Below are 19,669 nucleotides of genomic sequence, written 5' to 3'. Positions count from 1 at the left end.
CCAATGAGAGCTTACCAAAACAACATTTTCACTTGATAGTAATAAAATCATTTTATATATTATAAAACTAAAAAAAAAAAATTTAAATAATTTATGAAAAGATATTTCCTGTACACACATGACCAATGAGAACTTACGAAAACAACATTTCCACTTGATAGTAACAAAATCATTTTAATTTTAAATGATTCCACTTCGAGAGTAAGATAATCATTTCAAATATTTTCAATTTGATGAGAGTAAGAAAGATATTTCACTTCCCACACATGTCCAATGAGATCTGAAAACAACAACATTTCCACTTCATAGTAATAAAATCATTCTAAATATTTCCACTGTGAGAGTAAGACAATCATTTAAAATATTTTCACTTTCATGAGAGTGAGAAAGTTATTTCACTTCCCACACATGTCCAATGAGAGCTTACGAAAACATCTCCACTTGATAATAATAAAATCTCTCTAAATAATTCCACTTTGAGAGTAAGACAATCATTTCAAATATTTTCACTTTCATGAGAGTAAAGAAAGTTATTTCACTTCCCTCACAACCTATCCAATATCTCTCTCTCGCACTGTTTATGATATTGTTCACCTCTCTTCTATTGTTTACTGTAAATTTAATCATATTACTAGGAACCACAACTCTATAGCAGATTGCCTAGCCCAAAAACCCTATTGTATTGATTAAATGTGCAGAACTGAAACAGGATCCCTTAAATTTAAATTCATTTTACAAATGCAAAAAAGCAAACAGATCTGGTCCAACAAATCCTGGTTGGTCATCACACGCTGAGCTGGAAGATTTGTTTAATAAATTTCACTTCATGTTTAACCTTCAGCTGTCTAAAAAAAAGATTATGTAAGGTTATAACATCAAACAGTGGTTTACTAAATAATAATCGATACCTCTTAGTGAAAAGGTCATAGATTCAACTCTCCTGTAGTATATGTAACAAAAGCTCAAAAAAAAGAGCTTGGGAGAGCATCATAGACCGAGATGATGTATGGTATAAAACATTGGACTACTATTAATGCTAAGATGCTGAGAATGCTAAGATGGATGAGTGCTCTGATTCAAACTTCTATTTTTTTTCTAAAAACATAATCACTATCTTTGAAGATATACAACGACCACCAAATCACCAAAAAATTATGGACCCCATACAAACCTGATCAAATTCTAACACAATTATATATCAATACAAAATGGACAAAGCATTTACAGAGTTTTGTAGACGATAACAGCCAATCATCCAGCTACTTCGAACTTACCAGCTATCATTGTGTTTCGCAGCACGGCAGACCAGAAATCTTCTCACCATAGCTTCCAAACTAATGTTGTCATGCTCAATCGTCATTGTTTACATCAACTTTTCCTCCATTCTGTATTGATTTAACTTGATTGTTAACCATGGGACTGCTCCCTATAACTTCACCCTGAGACTGCCAAAATACATAAAAGTTCCAGAGGAAGGAAATTATAAGAAGCTTTTCAATGCAAGTGCAAAAAAACAACATTGTAATTTCAATAGTAATGGAGAATTTTTTTTTTTTAGAGAACAGGCAGTTGTTTCATGTTACAGGCTTACAGCCAATGAGGAAAATGTTCAGTATCTTTGAAAGTTCAAAATTTTCTCAATCCCTATAGTTTAATTTGCATGAGGCCAACGCAATCAACTTAAAATGTTCATCAAGTTGCATTAAAAAAATAGCCTTAAGCCCTATCTATTGATGGACTTAAAAAAAAAAAAAAAAGCATACAACAAAGAAATACCTTGGAGAATGATATCGATGGATGACACAAAAAGTAATGACTTATGCCAAGGTTTAATTGTGGAGATCCACCTAGGTATTGAAAGGTCCAAAACAAGTAGAACCAGAAGTCAAATACAGAATTATGGGGTATAACTCAGCAACAGCAGGACAGATAATAAAACAGTGAATATTAGTGAGGAGGAGATTGTATAAAGTGATTATCTAAAATATCTAAGATCCATCATTTACAGAGTGACATATCATAATGCAAATATAAAGTTATCATCATCTAGTACATTCTTTTAGCACAAAGGTGAAAAGACACTGGTTACTCTCAATGGAAACAGGAGAAAAAGGGAGAGAGGTGAAGAAGCAGAGTGTACTTAATAGAGGGCAAAAGGCGAGGATCCAACAAGTTGGCATGTATCAATAAGAAAGCCCTTCATGGATGTGAAGAATAAGACATGAATCCATGAAAAAGACTTTTGGATGAAGCCAACCCTCCTATCTCTAAAGCTTGGACCAGCAACAAATAATCGAAGAAAGGTGGAGTTCTTAGTAAAAACATGAATGCTGTAAATAAATGAGAATGGAAGACAGATTTGAAACGCAACAGTCATGGTCTATTAAACAGAAATAATTAATTAATGAATATTATAATATATCTAGGCATAACAGGTAACATAGTACAAAGAAAATAGATGAGAAATACGAAAATTGTTGAGTAAACTAAGGAAAGTATACTAGAACCCTCTCCCTCTCCCTCTCTCCCCCCCCCCAAAAAAAAAAAAAGGGGGGGGAGAACAAGAAGTGGTTCATCCAGTAAGGGGAGCATAGTCAGAGAGGACATAGAACGTCTGTCAGCACCCAAATGGTCAGAATGTGAGAGGACATGGAAATAAACATCAAAGGGATCCTTTACCTAAAGTAAGACCAAAACCTAAGGGCCTGTTTGGTTACATGAGTCTGGAGATTTCAAATCTATGGAATCATAATTTATAAAATTAAATGTTTGGTTGTGAAATGAAATTTGTGGATTCATCCAAAAAATCTATTTGATCGATGTGATTTTTGTGAATGTGCAAATGTATAGCTTTTTTGAAATCTCTGGATTTCACCCTTACCCATAAATCTACAGATTCACGTTTTTAGTGTAAAAAGGTGAATCTCTAGATTTCATGAATCTAGAGATTTTTACAACCAAACGGGTATAATTCTCAGATTCATGAATCCACAGATTTGAAATCTCTGGATTCATGTAACCAAACAGGCCCTAAGAAAACGTACAGCAGAAAGCGAGTTAAAAAATTGTCAATTTTCTGAACAAAATATTAGAGATATCTAATCAGCCAAAACCACACAAATTTTGCCTTCTGTTCACCTTTGTGGGAAGAAGCTAGGACAAATCCTCAAAGCTTGTCTATATTTGGCATCATAATAAAGCTTAAACTCACCAGATTATGCTTCCCTGTTAGTTCTTCACCTTCCTCCAACAATTTCTCTTCGTTCATCATCTTTTGTGTCTTCAAGCCATGAGATAAGGTGCCATTCCCTACTTGGTGATTATTTGATTGTTTTTCTAGTTCTCCATCTTGAATGTTATCCAGGTCAAATGCTGGCACTTGATCCTGCAAACAGATTCCCTTTTCATGTTCTACTGAATTTTCAATATAATTATTTCCATCCAGGGAGAGCAATGGCACTGAAGTTTCACTGAAAAAAAAAAAAAAAAAAAACTGAATAATGCACAATGCACAAAGCCATATAACAGAAGCAGATTAAAAATGAATGCATCAAGGAAAATTCTCAATTTTGACAACAAATTAACTTTCAAGGAAACATCATAGGACAAACATTAAGACAGTTGGTCCCTGTCTCTTACCTCTTTTTCTGCCTTTGCTTCTTATTATTTTGCCTTTTCTTTAGTTCTGCATCAACATGGTCGTCAGAGGAAGAATTTAGATGTCTTTTCCTTCCAGCAGGGTGCTTCTTTTTAGAAACCAAGTCAACACAAGTTTCACAATTTTCAGCTGCCTCGATTCCACATTCAGACGCCAAATTATGTATACCTCTTCCATCCTTGCTAACAGCAGGCACCTCAAGTATCACTTTGGGCTCTTCAAGAAAAGAAGACGCAGGTTGTGTCCTATTTAGCTTTTCTCCTATGCTGTCATTTTCTCTTGATCTCAGGTACTCAACAGTCTCAAATTGTGCCAACGCAACCTTCTTAGTATTTTCAGCATATTTGCTCCCTAGAAACTTCATATTTGGGTCCTTGAGGTCAGATACAAGCATCTGTTCTTCATCCTTAACTGCAGGCTTTTCAGGAGAATGTTTGAATATCAATTCAGTACATCGTTTAATCCAAGAGAGAGGGGTAGAGGAAGGAGGTGAAGCATTATATGCTTCTTTCTTACAGAGCAACCCCAGCCCAGAGGCATCACAAGTAACCTCTTTAGATACATGGGGTTTTCCCTCAGTGAGCTGTAAAGTAGTTGGTGTATGTGAGCATCTCTTGGCAGGAAACCTCCGCCTGCCATTCTTGATATCATTTACATGATTCTCAGATACCACAAGTTCTGGTGCAATTTTCACATCCTCCAACTTTTTAAGATGTTCAATCTGGATATGATGTGCTTCTTTGTCAGCAAGCAGTAATTCTCGCTGCTGCTTGAGTTTCTCCCTTTGAATCTGCAGTTCTTCGATAGCTTTTCCGACATCAGCCCATTCCTTTTCACTTTTCTCCCGATCAAGGTTGATCTCTATTCTTTCATTTTCAAGTCTTCTCTTCTCCAAAGCAATGTCTTCCAATTCTTTTGTGACTCTTTCTTTCAGATAACTGAGATGACGAAGTTCTCTAGATTTTTCTTGCTCAAAGGCTTCCTCCCTCTCTTTTAAATAATTTTCTACTTCATCCCGTCTCTTGTCAATGCAACTTTCTAGTTCCTTCTTCTGCATCTCAATGTCACGAACAAAATCAGCACGCTCTTGTTGAATCTTGCTAAACCACTCTGAATGCTCACACTCCATCTTACTAATGAAGGCTTGCTGCTCACGAGAAATGGATTCCACGTCATTTTTAAATTGATCCTGAAGTGCATCCTTCTCCAATTTTAGGCTGTCACGTTCTTCTTTGAGCAACTTGGAAACTGCTTCTCTCTCCTTGGCAATAAGCTCAGCTTCTTTTTGCAACTCTGCTCTTCTTTCATCAATCATCTCCCACTCAGTTTCAAACTTTGCCTTCTCTTCTTTCAGTTCATCTGCTTCAGTCAGTAGCTGAAGCTTCTGAGCCCTAATACAATCTAGTTCTTCTTTAAGTTTCATCTCTAGGACCAGTAACTCTGCCCTTTCACTCTTTATGGCTTCTAATTTTTCTTCCTCTTGCTGAACTTGTTTCCTACTATTTTCTAGTGAATCAACAGACTTTTGAAGGTCCAACCTCATATTATCAATCTCTGCTCTTTCTTTCTCCAAACGTATCTTCTCCAATGCTGCCTCTTTTTCAGCTTCATTAAGATTTTTTTCTTTCTGCTCAAGAAATTTTAACCTCTCCATTAAATCCTGCTCTCTTTCAACCATTGTTCTTGAGTGGTTCTCAAGGTCATGCTCCTTCTCCAGGAGCAGTTCCTCCTTTTGATTAAGATCAAGCTCCCTCAACTCATAAGCCCGCCTCTTGGTTTCAAATTCATCGTCCATTTGTTTGCGCTTCATTTCCAGCTCTGCTTCAAAGTCAGACTTCCTCTTTTCAAGGGCAAGTTCTGTTTTAGCTGTTAGTCTTTGAATCTCATCCTGCATATAGTTTATCCAATATGAATTATTTTTAGAAACTGAAAATCTTGAAAACAGCATTTGCCAGTCATAAAAAATAGTTAAACAAAACAGTAATGCAGAACAAGGATCAAAGGGAGGCAAAGTTACTAATGAAAAAGATACAAACTAAATCAGGGGCTCATCTGTTTCTGCAAATAAAATAACCACTTTAAACCAATTCTAAAAGTCTGACTTACATATTCCTTAGTTGCTATCTTTTCATGTAGAATCTGTATCTCTTTCTCTTTTTTGTCGAGTAGTGCTTCCCTTTCAATGGTAGCCTGTAAGCACAAAGAGAAGTAACCAATTAGCACCATGTACCCCTGAAGTAAATACAACTCAAGTCAACTCACTTTTTCCCCACTTAAGGGGAATCAGTTAGATGACCTTGAAAGAAAAAAGGATCAGCCAAAGAACATCTTCAGAACAAAAGAAAGTGGAAAGAGACACACCTCTTCTCTTTTTAAAAGGGAAGACAATTTCAAGTCCAGATTAGATTTTTCCACATTATGTGCCCTACTTTTATTCTCAATGTTTTCTTTTAAGGCCTCCAACTCATTTTCACAATGACTTAGTTCTTGTGATCTTTTACTGATATGTTCCTCCCTTTGGTTCAGCAGCGCCTGACCATCAAGTAATCGATCCTGTCCTTGCTGTAAAACTCTCTGGCTTTCACATAATGATTGCCTCTCAAGACTGATTTCCTTCTCTTTAGCATCACAACTAGCACATAAAAAGATGCTAACATCAACAAATGCATACATGCTTTCAGGAACTCAGTTGAGTGTTGGTTCACTAGTTCCCAGAAAATAAACTGAAGAACAGGAATAAGCACTCAAAAAGGTATGTATTCAAGCATGATAGCCCATTTATCGGTACAACTGAAGAATAGTTAGCTAGTTAATGGAGGTAAAAGCAAAAGATAACCAATGGGCAATCAAAAAGCTTCATGCAGAATCCATCATGGTAAATTTACCCAAAAAATTCATAATGGCAAATGCAACAGAGAAGTGGGAAAATATTCTCCAGCAAATCTATAAACACCCACCAACTCGAAACAAATTCTCATGTATCAGATTTTGAGTACTGCAAAAGTTATTACCAGATTTTAATAATAGACAATAAACTCAAGTAAAAATAATCATATCCCACAAAAAATTTAAAAAGAAAAAAAAATGTTCTTGACATGAAAGTATTCAAATTCCTTATATTAATTAGAATCACATTGGTGGCAAGGTCCAGTTGTTCCTCTATGAAGAAATATATATTTCTCATCCATATATCAACATCATTATCTATGATTGCATCTCAATTGAATCATATACCTAGAGAAAATTGTGGGTCAAGGGAGAAGCAGAGACACATACTCGGAACGAAAAGATATGAGACGTCTACGTAGTTCATCTTCACGTGCTTCAGCTTCCTGCAGTTTCCTTTCAGCAGCACGGCGATATCGACTACCATCTTCTTGCATAGATTCAGCAGCACGCATCTTCATCTCTGCCTCAGTATATTTTTTCTGAGCATTCTCCATCATACTTTGTGCCTCGGCCATCTTACTCTCCACTGCAATTTTCCTTTCAGCAGATTCGGCACGCATCTCATGTAAGGTCTTCTCAATCTAAAAATTAATCATTGGGGAAACATGGCTAAAATAATCAGTGGTAACATCAAAAGCACAATTGAGACCCAAGTGAAAATTTACTCCAGTGAAAAACCAATCCCGACATGATCATGCCACAAACTTACGTTTGCTAAACACTCTTTTTCAACTGCCAACGCCTTCTTCAAACTCTCTTCTTTTTTCCTAGCTTCAGCTAAAGCAGTTGAACGAGCAGCTTGTTCACGTTTATGATTAAGTTCAGCTGCATCTGCTGCAGCTTTAACTTCCTCATACTTAGATGCCCATTCCTTTCTTTCCAATATAAGAAGACCCATTTGGTACTGATAGTCAAAAATCTAAATGAAATGAAATAGAGAATGCAGTGAGATCTCACAGAACAAGGACACGCAAAGAACACTTCGGAAGCAATTAAGGAAAGTAGCATAACCCCAATACCGCATACAATAATTAATATTAGATGGAAGCTCTAATAAATTGTTACTAAATTCACTCGCTACAGAAGACTAGGGTTTTGGTGGGGGGAAGAGAAATGCGGTAAAGATCACCACACTGGACCATTCTAAGAGTAAAAGAGGCTTAATTTAGCAACATGGTTAACAAACGCATTTCACCTGTTTTTCTAAACTGTAAACAAAATCAGATACTTATAGCGAGTATTTGTCTACAGAGTTCATCGTAGACTACAGGACGCAATTGGTAAAGAAAATTAAACTGAAATATCGAAAAAAGAGGAAAAGAAGGACCTCAGCTTCGAGCTTGGCGAGATAAGCAATGAGAGCAGCCTTATCCCTACGTTTAATGGAGTCTTCATCGAAACCAGCCTCACGAAGACGCTTCCAGATCGCATCATCGGCAAGAGGAGTTCCACCATTTCTTGCAACTGGAGTTGAAGGTTCTAAAACCCTAGACCCAGGAGGGGATCTAGCTTTACTACTTGAACCCATAAGAGTGGTCGCTCGTCCTTGCTGTTGAGGACTCGCCATTGAAACCTACCTTACGATCAAGGAAACCCCAGTTCAAAATCAAAATCTGTTTCTTTCTACTCTATTTTTCCGCTCCACTCACTCTCTCTCCTCACTCCACTCCTCTTTTTCTCTTTCTATCTGAGAAGTGGAGATGATTACAGATCACTTTACCATCAACGGATTCAAATCCACGCGGACACACTTTGGCCAGAACGCCCAGAACTCTCACAGAGGAATCACGAAGCAAGAATGCATGAAAGAGAATAAAGAAAATCACGAAAACGAATCCTTTTTATTTTTGGAATAAATTCTTTTCTTTACTTTTTCGAAACGACGAAATCAAGCTTCCACAGCACACAACGGTCCCAGCTACTTTATATTGTTTTCATTTCTCTTCACCAAAACCCTAACTGTAGAGTGACATGAGAAAGCCGTTAGATCTGAATCTTTGATCTCCTTGGTTCTGGTTGATCATCCGAATCTTTATCACACACCTCTTTCGGTCTATCCATTTTCCCAGATTTCAAAAGATTCCAATCCAATGTACGTGTGGATGCTATGTATAGCTTGGTTGACGACCTTATTCCCTGCTATCATCGCTCATTTTTTATTTTTGTTTCTAAATATTATTTATTTGGTAGATAAATATCAGTTTAAATGTTTATCGCAAAGAGTGAAGCTTGTGTCAGAAGCTTTACAGCACTCTTGGGTTAGAAGAATCTATATTGTTTTGCATGTATTTCACTTCGGCTCTTCCTATGTTTTTTTATTGTAAATCGAAAAATCGGTTGGTCAGCTTATATCTTAAGGGTTACTCAAATTTTAAAAGGAAAAAAATTCAAATTTCAAAACCAGTCAAAAGGATTCAGTTATGAGTGATTGAGTTGGCCACGTGGTACAATATTATTTTTTAAGTAAATTACATGTACAACCCTAGATTTGTATGGTAATTCATTTACATCATTTGAAAGTTTTCAATTACGTTTACATCCCTTATATCTCACGTTAGAGTTATTTTTACATGCATAGTCCTCGGTGCAGTATACACTATACTCTCTTCACCCATCTTCTTTAATTCCCAAATAACAAGCATTCCCTACCCGTGTGGCAACACCTGTTAAGATCAAAATTAAGGAACAATTACACAATGAAAAATAACAGACACAAAACACAAAATTTTTATGTGGAAAACCCTCTAGGAGAACAAAACCCACGGCCACAAAAACAATCCACTAATTTCAACGAAGTGAGAATCCAATTACAAAGAACAAGAGTTACACATGTATACCAAAAAATCCTAAACTGAGATATAATCAAAATCGTCCCCGTCCGTAACTCAAGGGAATCTGGGCCGTCAGATGAAGAATTTGCATGTAAATCAGGTACACAAAAATAATTTTGGGCGCAAAGCAATTATCAGCCTTGTAAAGTTGGCATTCGCTCGCTTTGCCTGCTCCGTTCCCTGTGGGGAGCTGCCACCCCCTACCAGTCTACCACCCCCGGCAGTCACGCAGAATTCGGTCCACATACATAACAACATCTTCCCTATGGAAACCCAAACGACAATCCAAGATTAGGTGGTTTCTTGAGTTCAATCCATGATTCTATTTTCCCTTGTAAATTAGGCTTTGAACTTTAGATTGGATTTTCCAAATTCAATCCATGACTTGATGTTCTTGCTTTACTTTATCTCAAATAGCAAAGGAAAGAAGAGGGTTTAATCCATGCATGATTTTATAACCAAGGTACGCGGTTCTATAATGGAGGGAATTTAATCTATGACTCAATTCCTCTAAATTTTAATGTCTACATTAAGACCTTTTCAGAGATCTACGTTATTATTTTCCCCAAAACGTTGATTTGTAATTCCACCTGAGAATTTAGTCTCTTGAATTGAATTATGCATGAATTGAATGTGTGCCTCAACCTATCAGAGCCCTACTGCATAATAACAATTAATTTGACGTTTGAGGTGGGTGAAGGATTTCCCTTCATCTATTTTTATTGTGTAAAATTATGTAAGTTAAGAACATTTAGATCATTTCAACACGTAGAAAGTATTATGGTCATGTTTAAAAAATATTTTGAATTCCAATTATTACTTAGAAACCGTTCTAAACACCTAAGAGAGTAGATCTAAGAGGGGTTTAGTGTTTGTGCGTGTTTTCGGGGCATTAGGGTGTCATGCTGCGAGTCCGGATCAGCTACCCGTTGGGGGAGCACTCTCTGTGCTCCCCGACGACTTTACCACCATAAATACAGGGGACTTAGGGGTTGGGTGATGGGTTATTTTTTTTTATTTTTTACCTCTGGGCCCAACAGGATTTGTGGTGGTAAACCCGTCAGGGTGCTCCCTTGACGGGGTGATGATCCGGATTCTCATGCTGCATGGTTTGATTTTTCATTTTCTTTTTGCTTCTAAGATTAGCAGCTTTATATTATGGGGTGTGGACTATTACATATATCAATAGAGACTCTAATCTGTGGTCTCTTCACCAAGAGGTGTCGGCCATTTCTGAATGAACAACCCTTCAATGGGGTCATGCTGTATGATTATTTATGGAAACGAGAATTAATTGTATTGTTTATATGGAATCAAAATAATAATTTGGATTTTTTTCTAATTTTAGTTGCTAATAATTGATATGAGGATCCAAAGCCATTTGAAGGAGAGATTTTATCAAAAATATTTAGATGTGGTTTTAGAGCACACTCTTTTGTACAACTATTGATTAAGTTACCAAAACCAACCAGTTCTTGTCAATATCTCCTATCCTTCATATCCTGCAATTTTATTTGGACAACAACACAAAGCCTGAACTTTATGTGTATATATACCCAATCCCAACTTCAATTCCCCCATTTTCTGTTCAAGAAAAATTTGAGACACAAAAAGATGAGTTTATGTAAATTTCAAATCAAATTTGTCTCACTCTTGTGCCTTGCTCTGATCTCTGATTCCCTTGCACAAAGCAACCCACAAGACTACATTAATGCCCACAACAAAGTAAGAGCTGAGGTGGGGGTTGGTCCTATGACATGGAATAAGACGGTAGCAACCTATGCTTACAACTATGCAAGGAAGAGGGCCAAAGATTGCAATCTTGTGCATTCACAGGGACCCTATGGAGAGAACTTAGCCATCGGTGGCGCCGGCACAGACGCCATCAATATGTGGGTCTCGGAGAAGCCATTATATGACCATAAGTCCAACTCCTGCAAAGGGAATGATCAATATGGATGCTTTCACTACACTCAGGTGGTTTGGCGTAAATCTGTTCGTCTTGGTTGTGCAAGAGTGAAGTGTCAAAACAAACCTGATGAGGAGTACTTTGTCATCTGCAGTTATGATCCTCCAGGCAACTATTTAGGCGAACGTCCTTACTAGCTTGAATCTCTCAGTAATTTTTTAGTTACGAAGATCTAATATAAGCTGTCTAGTTGGTACCAAAAGTAGAGAAATTCAAGTAATTTGTTTTCATTTTGCAAGTGCTGACTCCAGTGTAAAGGGTTTGCTTATATATAATTATTACTATTACTATTATTATTTTAATGATTACACCCCTTTAAATTGGCCCAAAACTCCCCATTATGCTATATATTAGGTTTGAGTCTCCTCAGTCAAAGCCCTTCAAAGTCTTTAGCAAATTCAAATCAAATTTAGTATATAATAAAATTATGCTTTTGTGGTAAAATGACTTAAATACCTCGTATACCGTATTCTTAACCCTATAATTATTGAATTATATTGGTGGGTAAACAGAACATCTCCTTCCTTCACCTTCCCGGAAATCCCCCCCCCCCCCCCCCAACCCCACCATCTCTCTAAAAACTTCCATGGCCTTAGACACCCTGCCCACTTCTCTCCCCACCTTTCAGGATAGAACACGTTAGCACAGGTGAATTGCAACCTCTCCGATCAACAGAATGTAAAAGCCAGCAAAAGAAATATTGATAAAATGCTCAAGAAATTGAGGGGAATAAAGACAACTTTGATTATCTTAATTCATACAACGATTACAAATGCAGACATTCAAAACCACAATCAATCTATCAAAACAAAGCAGTAAAGAAAAGAATTTTTCTTATTTAAAGAGGAAACCCTTCTTGTTTTATTTTCTGGGTGGGAAAAGGGGGAAACCCATGACATGATATATAATAGCAGAAGTTGAACTCAGAGGATGGTACAGATAGAAGAAGAGGATGCAACAGAATCGGCAGCAGCGCCGGGGGTGATGCCTGGCCATTCACGGCACTGGCAGCGTTGTCCATCTGGGATCTGCTTATACACAGAAGCAACGTGCCTCCCGCATCCAGCCCAGGTGGTCTTGGCACATGAAGAGCATTTCACCGCATAACACATTTTTTCTGCACTGAAACTTCAAAAACTTAACTCTCCTTTCTTGATCTGAGACTTGAATAAGCTTTCTTTTGGGGTAGCTTCGCTTATATAGCTCTCAGGCTTCGCTCTTGGCTTCATATTCATGAAAACGTTGGTCTATTCAAATCGCTGACATTAGACTATTGACTATGTCTCCAAAATTCTCTTTGAAGGCTTCACAGTACCAACAATAAAAAATGATAAATACTTTACTAAGAAAAACATGCGTTATAATTTAATTTTTAATACAGAACATGGCCTTTTTTACAATTCAGCGAGGTCCACAGAGCTGACCACACCAATGTTGGTGTCCTGGGATCCAAATTGTCTGCCAAATTATAAAAGAAAGAACGCGAGCTTTCATGGAACGAATTGGCAGCTTGACCTCCTCTTACGATTGATTCAATTTCAACAAGAGAGTTCCCGTCTGGTCATTTAATTTGTTAAAACCTGTTTCATATTGGATACAATAATGATTAAATCCTGCTGCGGCAGTTTTGGTTTTACACTGAAATCCAATATTGCAACTCTCATGAATAGCCCAGTTAAGGATGACCTGATAATTACGTTATTTCCCATTGATTTTTGGCAAAATGATGTAACAAAACTTGAAGAACCAAGGATTTTTGGTGGTAACGAAGCCTCCCTTGGTCTTCAATGGTGAAACCAGGTCATCCTTTCCTTTTTTTTTTTTCTTCTTCCATTTCTTTCTCTCCGTCTGTTGTTCCAATTTTCAGCAGTAACACAGTTCCTGTATAGCTAATGTTCCAAGATACTCCGGAGCAATGTCTTCCAATTCTTTTGTGACTCTTTCTTTTACATAACTGAGATGACGAAGTTCTCTAGATTTTTCTTGCTCAAAGGCTTCTTCCCTCTTCTTTAAATAATTTTCTACTTCCTCCCCTCTCTTGTCAATTCAACTTCCCAATTCCTTCTTCTGCATCAATGTCACGAATAAAATCAGCACGCTCTTGCTGCATCTTGCTAAACCACTCTGAATAAAAAAAAATTTCTAACAAAAAAATCCCAAATCTATGCATTGAGATGCTACTTTGGTTAACATTTATAACAAATTACTTTGGCATACAAAAATAAAGGCCTTTAAATACTCTCATCTCACTTTAGTCATCCTTGAAAAGCAAAAACAACCCATCCTTGGATACATTCCTCTAATCCACTACTGAGTATCTTATTAAAGCATCATTATTATTTGGATAAATATCACTTACCTCCCCTCTTAATTGATCAAATGACACTTTGACCCCTATTAACTAGATAATATCAGCATAGTTATCAAACACCTCCCCTCTATTAACGTTTACCATTCAATTCTATTTTTACCTTTTAAATATTTTTAAAACTCCAAATTACCCTAAATTGAAAATATATTTTAATTTACATTCTAAATAATTACTGTAGTAATTAAAATATTAAATTACTCTCAATTAATATTATTATTAAAACATAAAATATCCTCAATTATTTTAATTATTAAAACCCTAAATTACCCTCAATTAATTTTATTATTAAATTTTCAAAATGTTCTTGTATTCTTTATCTATTCGTTTCTTTTTCATTAGAATTAAAAAAAAAAAAAAAAGTAAATCAATAAAAAAAATTAAAAGTCTTTCTTAGGTTAGCTTTTCCTTTTCCTTTTTCTCTCTTAATGAAAGAAATGCATTTAAATTAAAAAGACATAGGGGTATTTGTGGGTCTTAGAATAAAATTAATTAAGGGTAATTTAATATTTTAACTATTAAGGTAATTAAGGTTATTTTGAGATTTAATAATAATATTACTTGAGGGTAATTTTGGGATTTAAACTAAAGTATTTTTTTAATTTAGGGTAGTTTGGGATTTTAGAAAAATATTTAACGGTAAAATTAGAACTTAACAGAAAAAGTTGGCAGAATTGAGGCATTTGATAACTTTGTTAGGCAAGAGGAGAGGTAAGTGATATTATCCAACTAAGAGGGGAGGTAAGTGATATTTATCCTTATTATTTTCAAAATCTCATAATTGTTCTTTGCATTCAAATACCCCCAACAAATGAAAAACAGAGGTAAAGAAAAAAGTTGTAGTGAGAGAGAAATGTTGTAAGAGTTGGTAGATTATAAGTGTAAATATAGCCTTCTAACATTGTGTAATGGTCTGTACCACTAACCATTCTCATGAAGATGTTATTATGGACTTGTATTTCAGCATGTTGGCCGAAGCCATGGCCTTGCAAATCCCTTTGTCTCAGCATTTTCAAGTCCCATGCATAAATTTGAAGTTTTTGAGCTTCTCAAAGATCACCCCCGGGGGGATGAAATGAGAGTCAGGTTTCACGGCGTTACTAGAAGAACAAAATTTTGTTGAAGCATCTGATTATTTTCTTTTAATGGAAATGTAGTTGTAGTTGCATAGTTTAAATTTCAGCCACAACCAGACCAGATTACATGAATGGGCAATAATAATAATTTGGATTTTTTTCTAATTTTAGTTGCTAATAATTGATATGAGGATCCAAAGCCATTTGAAGGAGAGATTTTATCAAAAATATTTCAGATGTGGTTTTAGAGCACTCTTTTGTACAACTATTGATTAAGTTACCAAAACCAGTTCTTGTCATTATCTCCTATCCTTCACATCCTGCAATTTTTATTTGGACAACAACACAAAGCCTGAACTTTTTATGTGTATATATATACCCAAGCCAACTTCAATTCCCTCCATCATCTGCTCAAGAAACATCTCAGACACAAGAAGATGGGTTTCTGCAAGCTTCAAATCAAGTTTTTCTCACTTTTGTGCCTTGGTTTGGTCTCTCATTCCCTTGCCCAAAGCAATCCACAAGACTACATTAATGCCCACAACAAAGTAAGAGCTGAGGTGGGGGTTGGTCCTATGACATGGAACAAGACGGTAGCTGCCTATGCTTACAACTATGCAAGGAAGAGGGTTGGAAATTGCAAACTTGTGCATTCAGAGGGACCCTATGGAGAGAACTTGGCCATCGGTGGCGCCGGCACAGACGCCATCAATATGTGGGTCTCAGAGAAGCCATTATATGACCATAAGTCCAACTCCTGCAAAGGGAATGATCAGTATGGGTGCTTTCACTACACCCAGGTGGTTTGGCGCAACTCTATTCATCTTGGTTGTGCAAGATTGAGGTGTCAAAACAAACCTGATGAGGAGTACTTTGTCATCTGCAGCTACGATCCTCCAGGCAACTATGAAGGCGAGAGTCCTTACTAGAAGATCTAATAAGCGATGTCTAGTTGGCACCAAGAAAAAATAGCTTTAGTTTCGATGTTAAGTGCTCATGATCTGATTGTAAAATGATTTTGCTTGTGGGAATAATTTATAAATCTATTTGGCTTGTCAGTACTTCTTAAATTCCATGAGCATTCTTGTGTTCAAAATGACTTTTCATGAAATCCTACCTGCTAGCTACATTTAAGAATTTCTAATTTTTGCTATTTGGGTAATTTTCATTTGACCCCTCCAAAATTTGTTCGAATTTTTCCCCCAAAGTATAACATTTTGCATTTGCCTTCCTATGATATCCGAAAAAATACCAACTATTACTTTAATTGCACAACTAATGGAAAAGATGTAAATCCAACAATATACTTAGTTGCATATTGCACTATACACCATTCTCTCATTAGGCTTTCTTCATTATCCATTTTGCCCCTTGATTTCGTATGAGTGGGATGTTAGGTTATTGTTTTTGTGTGCATATGTGTTACAGGGATAAGGGCGTCAACTCATGTTGCATGGTTATTTATCAAAACTAAAATCATACTGCTTATGCTGTATCTAATAATATGGTACTATATTGGCATCTAGATCATATACTAATATGTTTGATGTGCTTTTTTTTTTTGGGTGAAGTTATATCCTTTGATATGCATTATAATGTTAGCATGGCAATGCACTTTTGGAGGTAAATTTCTATTGATAGGTGATGGAGCAATTCTCTCTTCCCTCAAACAAGATTACATGAATAGGCAATAACAATAATTTGGATTTTTTTCCTAGTTTTAGTTGTTAATAATTGATATGAGAATCCAAAGCCTTTTTTTTTTTTTTTTTTAATCCAAAGCCATTTGAAAGAGAGATTTTTGGTAAATGATCATCATGACATTGGTAAAAAATATTTCAAATGCAGTTTTAGAATACTCTTCTGGCCATGTTCCACTTCGTGGTTTCTCGACCCTGTGTTGAGTTCGTCATGTTGTTCCCGTTCTATTGCATAAAAGTCTATTTATCGGAAAGAAAAAAAAAAAATTGAGATTCTGTGAAGAAGCAAAATAAAGTTTTACTATAAAAATTTGCATAGATTTTATGGATAGAGTAGCATACCCTTCTAAGTAATTTTCTAAAGGCTATTTGTTCTCCTTCCATTCAATTTTCTTGAAAGCAAAACTAAGACAACAACCCAAATTGGGGTTGGAGGAACATTCTAAAAAGGAAAACAAGTGGTTGACATCTGTTGTGCACTCTTTATGTCATATAAAAGGCTGAGATTAAAAGTTTATTTTTAGATTTGAAATGTCCAAAATAACCTTTTAGTTCCTTTATTTTTACAGCCATTTATTTGGTATATATGTGTTGTAAAATATGTTTAAAATTTATTAAAGTTATTTTATATAAATATTGTTTAAATCATGTCTTTCATCCATGGTTTATTTAGTGCCACATCGGGTTGAGAGGATTTGATTATATGGTTTATATATAGTTAGGGTCCATGTATTATTAATTTGTGCAACACGAACCGAGCCTGAATCCTGTTGTGACCCTGCTATGGTTATATAGATATATATTAATATTAATAAATCTATATGACTTGGGTCGTGGGCTTTGGTCCGGAAAGCACATTTTGTCATGGGCCCTATTATGGAAAGCCCACTACTGGGTGAATACGTGTAGATGCCATTTGAGTGGCACTCTCCTGTAGGGAGGTCAGTTGGAGGTACCTTCCTGAAGAGAGTTGAGCTGAAAGGTACCCTCACAGCCTTATCCGTTCACCCACAACCTTTGGGGCTCTATATAAACTCAATTTTGTGCTCATTCTTGACACATAGAATTCCTCCTCCTCTTTCTCTCTCTCTCTTTCCCTGTTATTCTGTTAGGTAGTGAACATAACCTAATTATACCTTGAATAAACCTTTCTGGGGTGCAACCTTAAAGGTTTGAGCTGACTGATCTTGGGGTGAAGACACTTTTAGAACCGTATTGCACAATTCGGGGTGTCTAAATACCTTAAAGAAAGTACTTCATGTACGTTTCAGCTCTAAATGAGTGATTACAACAACAGTTCTAGTGTGCGTGCAGATTCCTCAATCGTTTACAACAATATGTGCATTGTTGTGCATAGCAGAAGATGTTCAAGATTTCTAACTTTCACAAAACAGTAAGTTCATATTTCTAGAGTCTTGGTGCATGATGTTCAAGATACATATACCTTATGTCATCATATATAGACTTCTTTTCGTTTCTAGTGGAGATGTTATCATAGACCTGCAAACCCTAAATTGTTGCAGCATTTTCAAGTTGCAAGCATGATTGGAGGCTTTCTGAGCTTCTCATGGGTCACGAGAGCCAGGTTTCATGGCGTTATTAGGGAAAAAAAACAAAGATTTCTCCTCCATGGTCTTCCCAACCCGTGACTTTAGACTTCAGTTCACGTGATTAGGAAGAATGGATATTCTTTTTCTCGGTAACGGAAGAAAAGAAACCCGCCTTTAACAAAAAGAAATTAGGAAGAAGAGATGAATGTCAAAAATCACCCAAATTGAACTTTTTTTTAATATTTTGAGTTTCAACCACCACGAGATAAGATTACATGAATAATAATATTTTATCTTTTTTTTATTTTCAATTAATATATGAAGACCGAAAGCCATTTGAAGTAGAGATTTTCGGTTTGTAAAACGTTCTTTTATACAGTTGTTGATTTTTTTTGGCCAAATACAGTTGTTGATTTAGTTAGACAGAATACAAGATTGGAATCCCACTGTTCAGACCAGTTTTTTTGGATAACTCCTAATCACTTCTTGCAACAGAAAAGGTGAACTTTTTACTATATATATACCCAAGCCTACTTCAATTCACTCAATCATCTGCTCAAGAAACATCTAAGACACAAGAAGATGGGTTTCTGCAAGCTTCAAATCAAGTTTTTCTCACTTTTGTGCCTTGGTTTGGTCTCTCATTCCCTTGCACAAAGCAACCCACAAGACTACATTAATGCCCACAACAAAGTAAGAGCTGAGGTGGGGGTTGGTCCTATGACATGGAACACGACGGTAGCAGCCTATGCTTACAACTATGCAAGGAAGATGGCTGGAGATTGCAATCTTGTGCATTCAGAGGGACCCTATGGAGAGAACTTAGCCATCGGTGGCGCCGGCACAGACGCCATCAATATGTGGGTCTCGGAGAAGCCATTATATGACCATAAGTCCAACTCCTGCAAAGGGAATGATCAGTATGGGTGCTTTCACTACACCCAGGTGGTTTGGCGTAACTCTGTTCATCTTGGTTGTGCAAGATTGAGGTGTCAAAACAAACCTGATGAGGAGTACTTTGTCATCTGCAGCTACGATCCTCCAGGCAACTATGAAGGCGAGAGTCCTTACTAGCTTGAATCTCCCAATAATTTTCTAGTTATGAATCTCTAATATAAGCAATCAAGTTGGTATCAAAAAGAGACAAATCCAAGTAATTATGATTTCAAGAAAATTTACTTGAATTTCGATATACTCTACTAGCCATACATTGCCCTGCCTTGATTTGATACCATGTATTTTTTTTTCTTTTTTTTTTTGTAAAATGTAATTTTTATATATAGAAAATGAGGATATTACATATGTCATCAGCAAAAGTCAAACCCTCGACATCTTCATGGGCGTGCTCCCTATCATGCCATGGTCCCCTCTGTCAAAGTCTATTCAAAGTCTTTTTCAAAATATGACCAAACTAAGCCTTGTGTGGTAAAATGACTCAAATACCCCCATGCCTTTTTTTTCTTCAAGGGGAATTCAAGTGGGTGAAGGGAACATTTTCTTCCTTCACCCTGCCGGAAATCCCCCCACCACCATCTTTCTCTCTGTTTCTCTTAAAAACTTCTATCCTT

At 36.4% G+C, this 19,669-nt stretch overlaps 4 protein-coding genes across 5 annotated transcripts; 3 read left to right on the top strand and 1 right to left on the bottom strand.

Moving 5' to 3' along the window:
• Positions 1-1,015: 1,015 nt before the first annotated feature.
• LOC149015188 (nuclear matrix constituent protein 1b-like) lies at positions 1,016-8,487 on the bottom strand. 2 transcript variants are annotated; one of them, XR_016173481.1, is made up of 9 exons: positions 7,935-8,487; positions 7,317-7,526; positions 6,935-7,188; positions 6,020-6,290; positions 5,765-5,848; positions 3,640-5,546; positions 3,212-3,470; positions 1,777-1,847; positions 1,358-1,445 (listed from the first exon to the last, which is right to left on the bottom strand). XR_016173481.1 is itself a non-coding variant. In XM_089155747.1 (8 exons), the coding sequence occupies exons 1-8, from the start codon at positions 8,172-8,174 to the stop codon at positions 1,350-1,352; spliced, it is 3,321 nt and encodes a 1,106-aa protein (XP_089011873.1). In that variant the 5' UTR covers positions 8,175-8,487; the 3' UTR covers positions 1,016-1,349. The 2 variants fall into 2 exon arrangements, 1 of the variants encoding a protein (XP_089011873.1); XM_089155747.1 differs by lacking the exon at positions 1,777-1,847 and having other exon boundaries at positions 1,016-1,445.
• A 2,565-nt stretch (positions 8,488-11,052) lies between these two features.
• On the top strand, positions 11,053-11,544 carry LOC149015187 (pathogenesis-related protein 1-like). Its single transcript, XM_089156202.1, has one exon. The coding sequence runs from the start codon at positions 11,053-11,055 to the stop codon at positions 11,542-11,544; it is 492 nt and encodes a 163-aa protein (XP_089012328.1).
• A 3,729-nt stretch (positions 11,545-15,273) lies between these two features.
• On the top strand, positions 15,274-15,780 carry LOC149015186 (pathogenesis-related protein 1-like). The gene has a single exon (XM_089156248.1). The coding sequence runs from the start codon at positions 15,289-15,291 to the stop codon at positions 15,778-15,780; it is 492 nt and encodes a 163-aa protein (XP_089012374.1). The 5' UTR covers positions 15,274-15,288.
• A 2,887-nt stretch (positions 15,781-18,667) lies between these two features.
• Positions 18,668-19,325, top strand: LOC149015185 (pathogenesis-related protein 1A-like). Its single transcript, XM_089155976.1, has one exon. The coding sequence runs from the start codon at positions 18,684-18,686 to the stop codon at positions 19,173-19,175; it is 492 nt and encodes a 163-aa protein (XP_089012102.1). The 5' UTR covers positions 18,668-18,683; the 3' UTR covers positions 19,176-19,325.
• Positions 19,326-19,669: the final 344 nt, after the last annotated feature.

The sequence above is a fragment of the Hakea prostrata genome, chromosome 5 (genome assembly GCF_041222555.1).
Source record: "Hakea prostrata isolate BN-2017 chromosome 5, UWA_Hpros_2, whole genome shotgun sequence".
Taxonomy (NCBI): domain Eukaryota; kingdom Viridiplantae; phylum Streptophyta; class Magnoliopsida; order Proteales; family Proteaceae; genus Hakea; species Hakea prostrata.
This window is presented reverse-complemented; position numbering and strand designations above follow the sequence as displayed.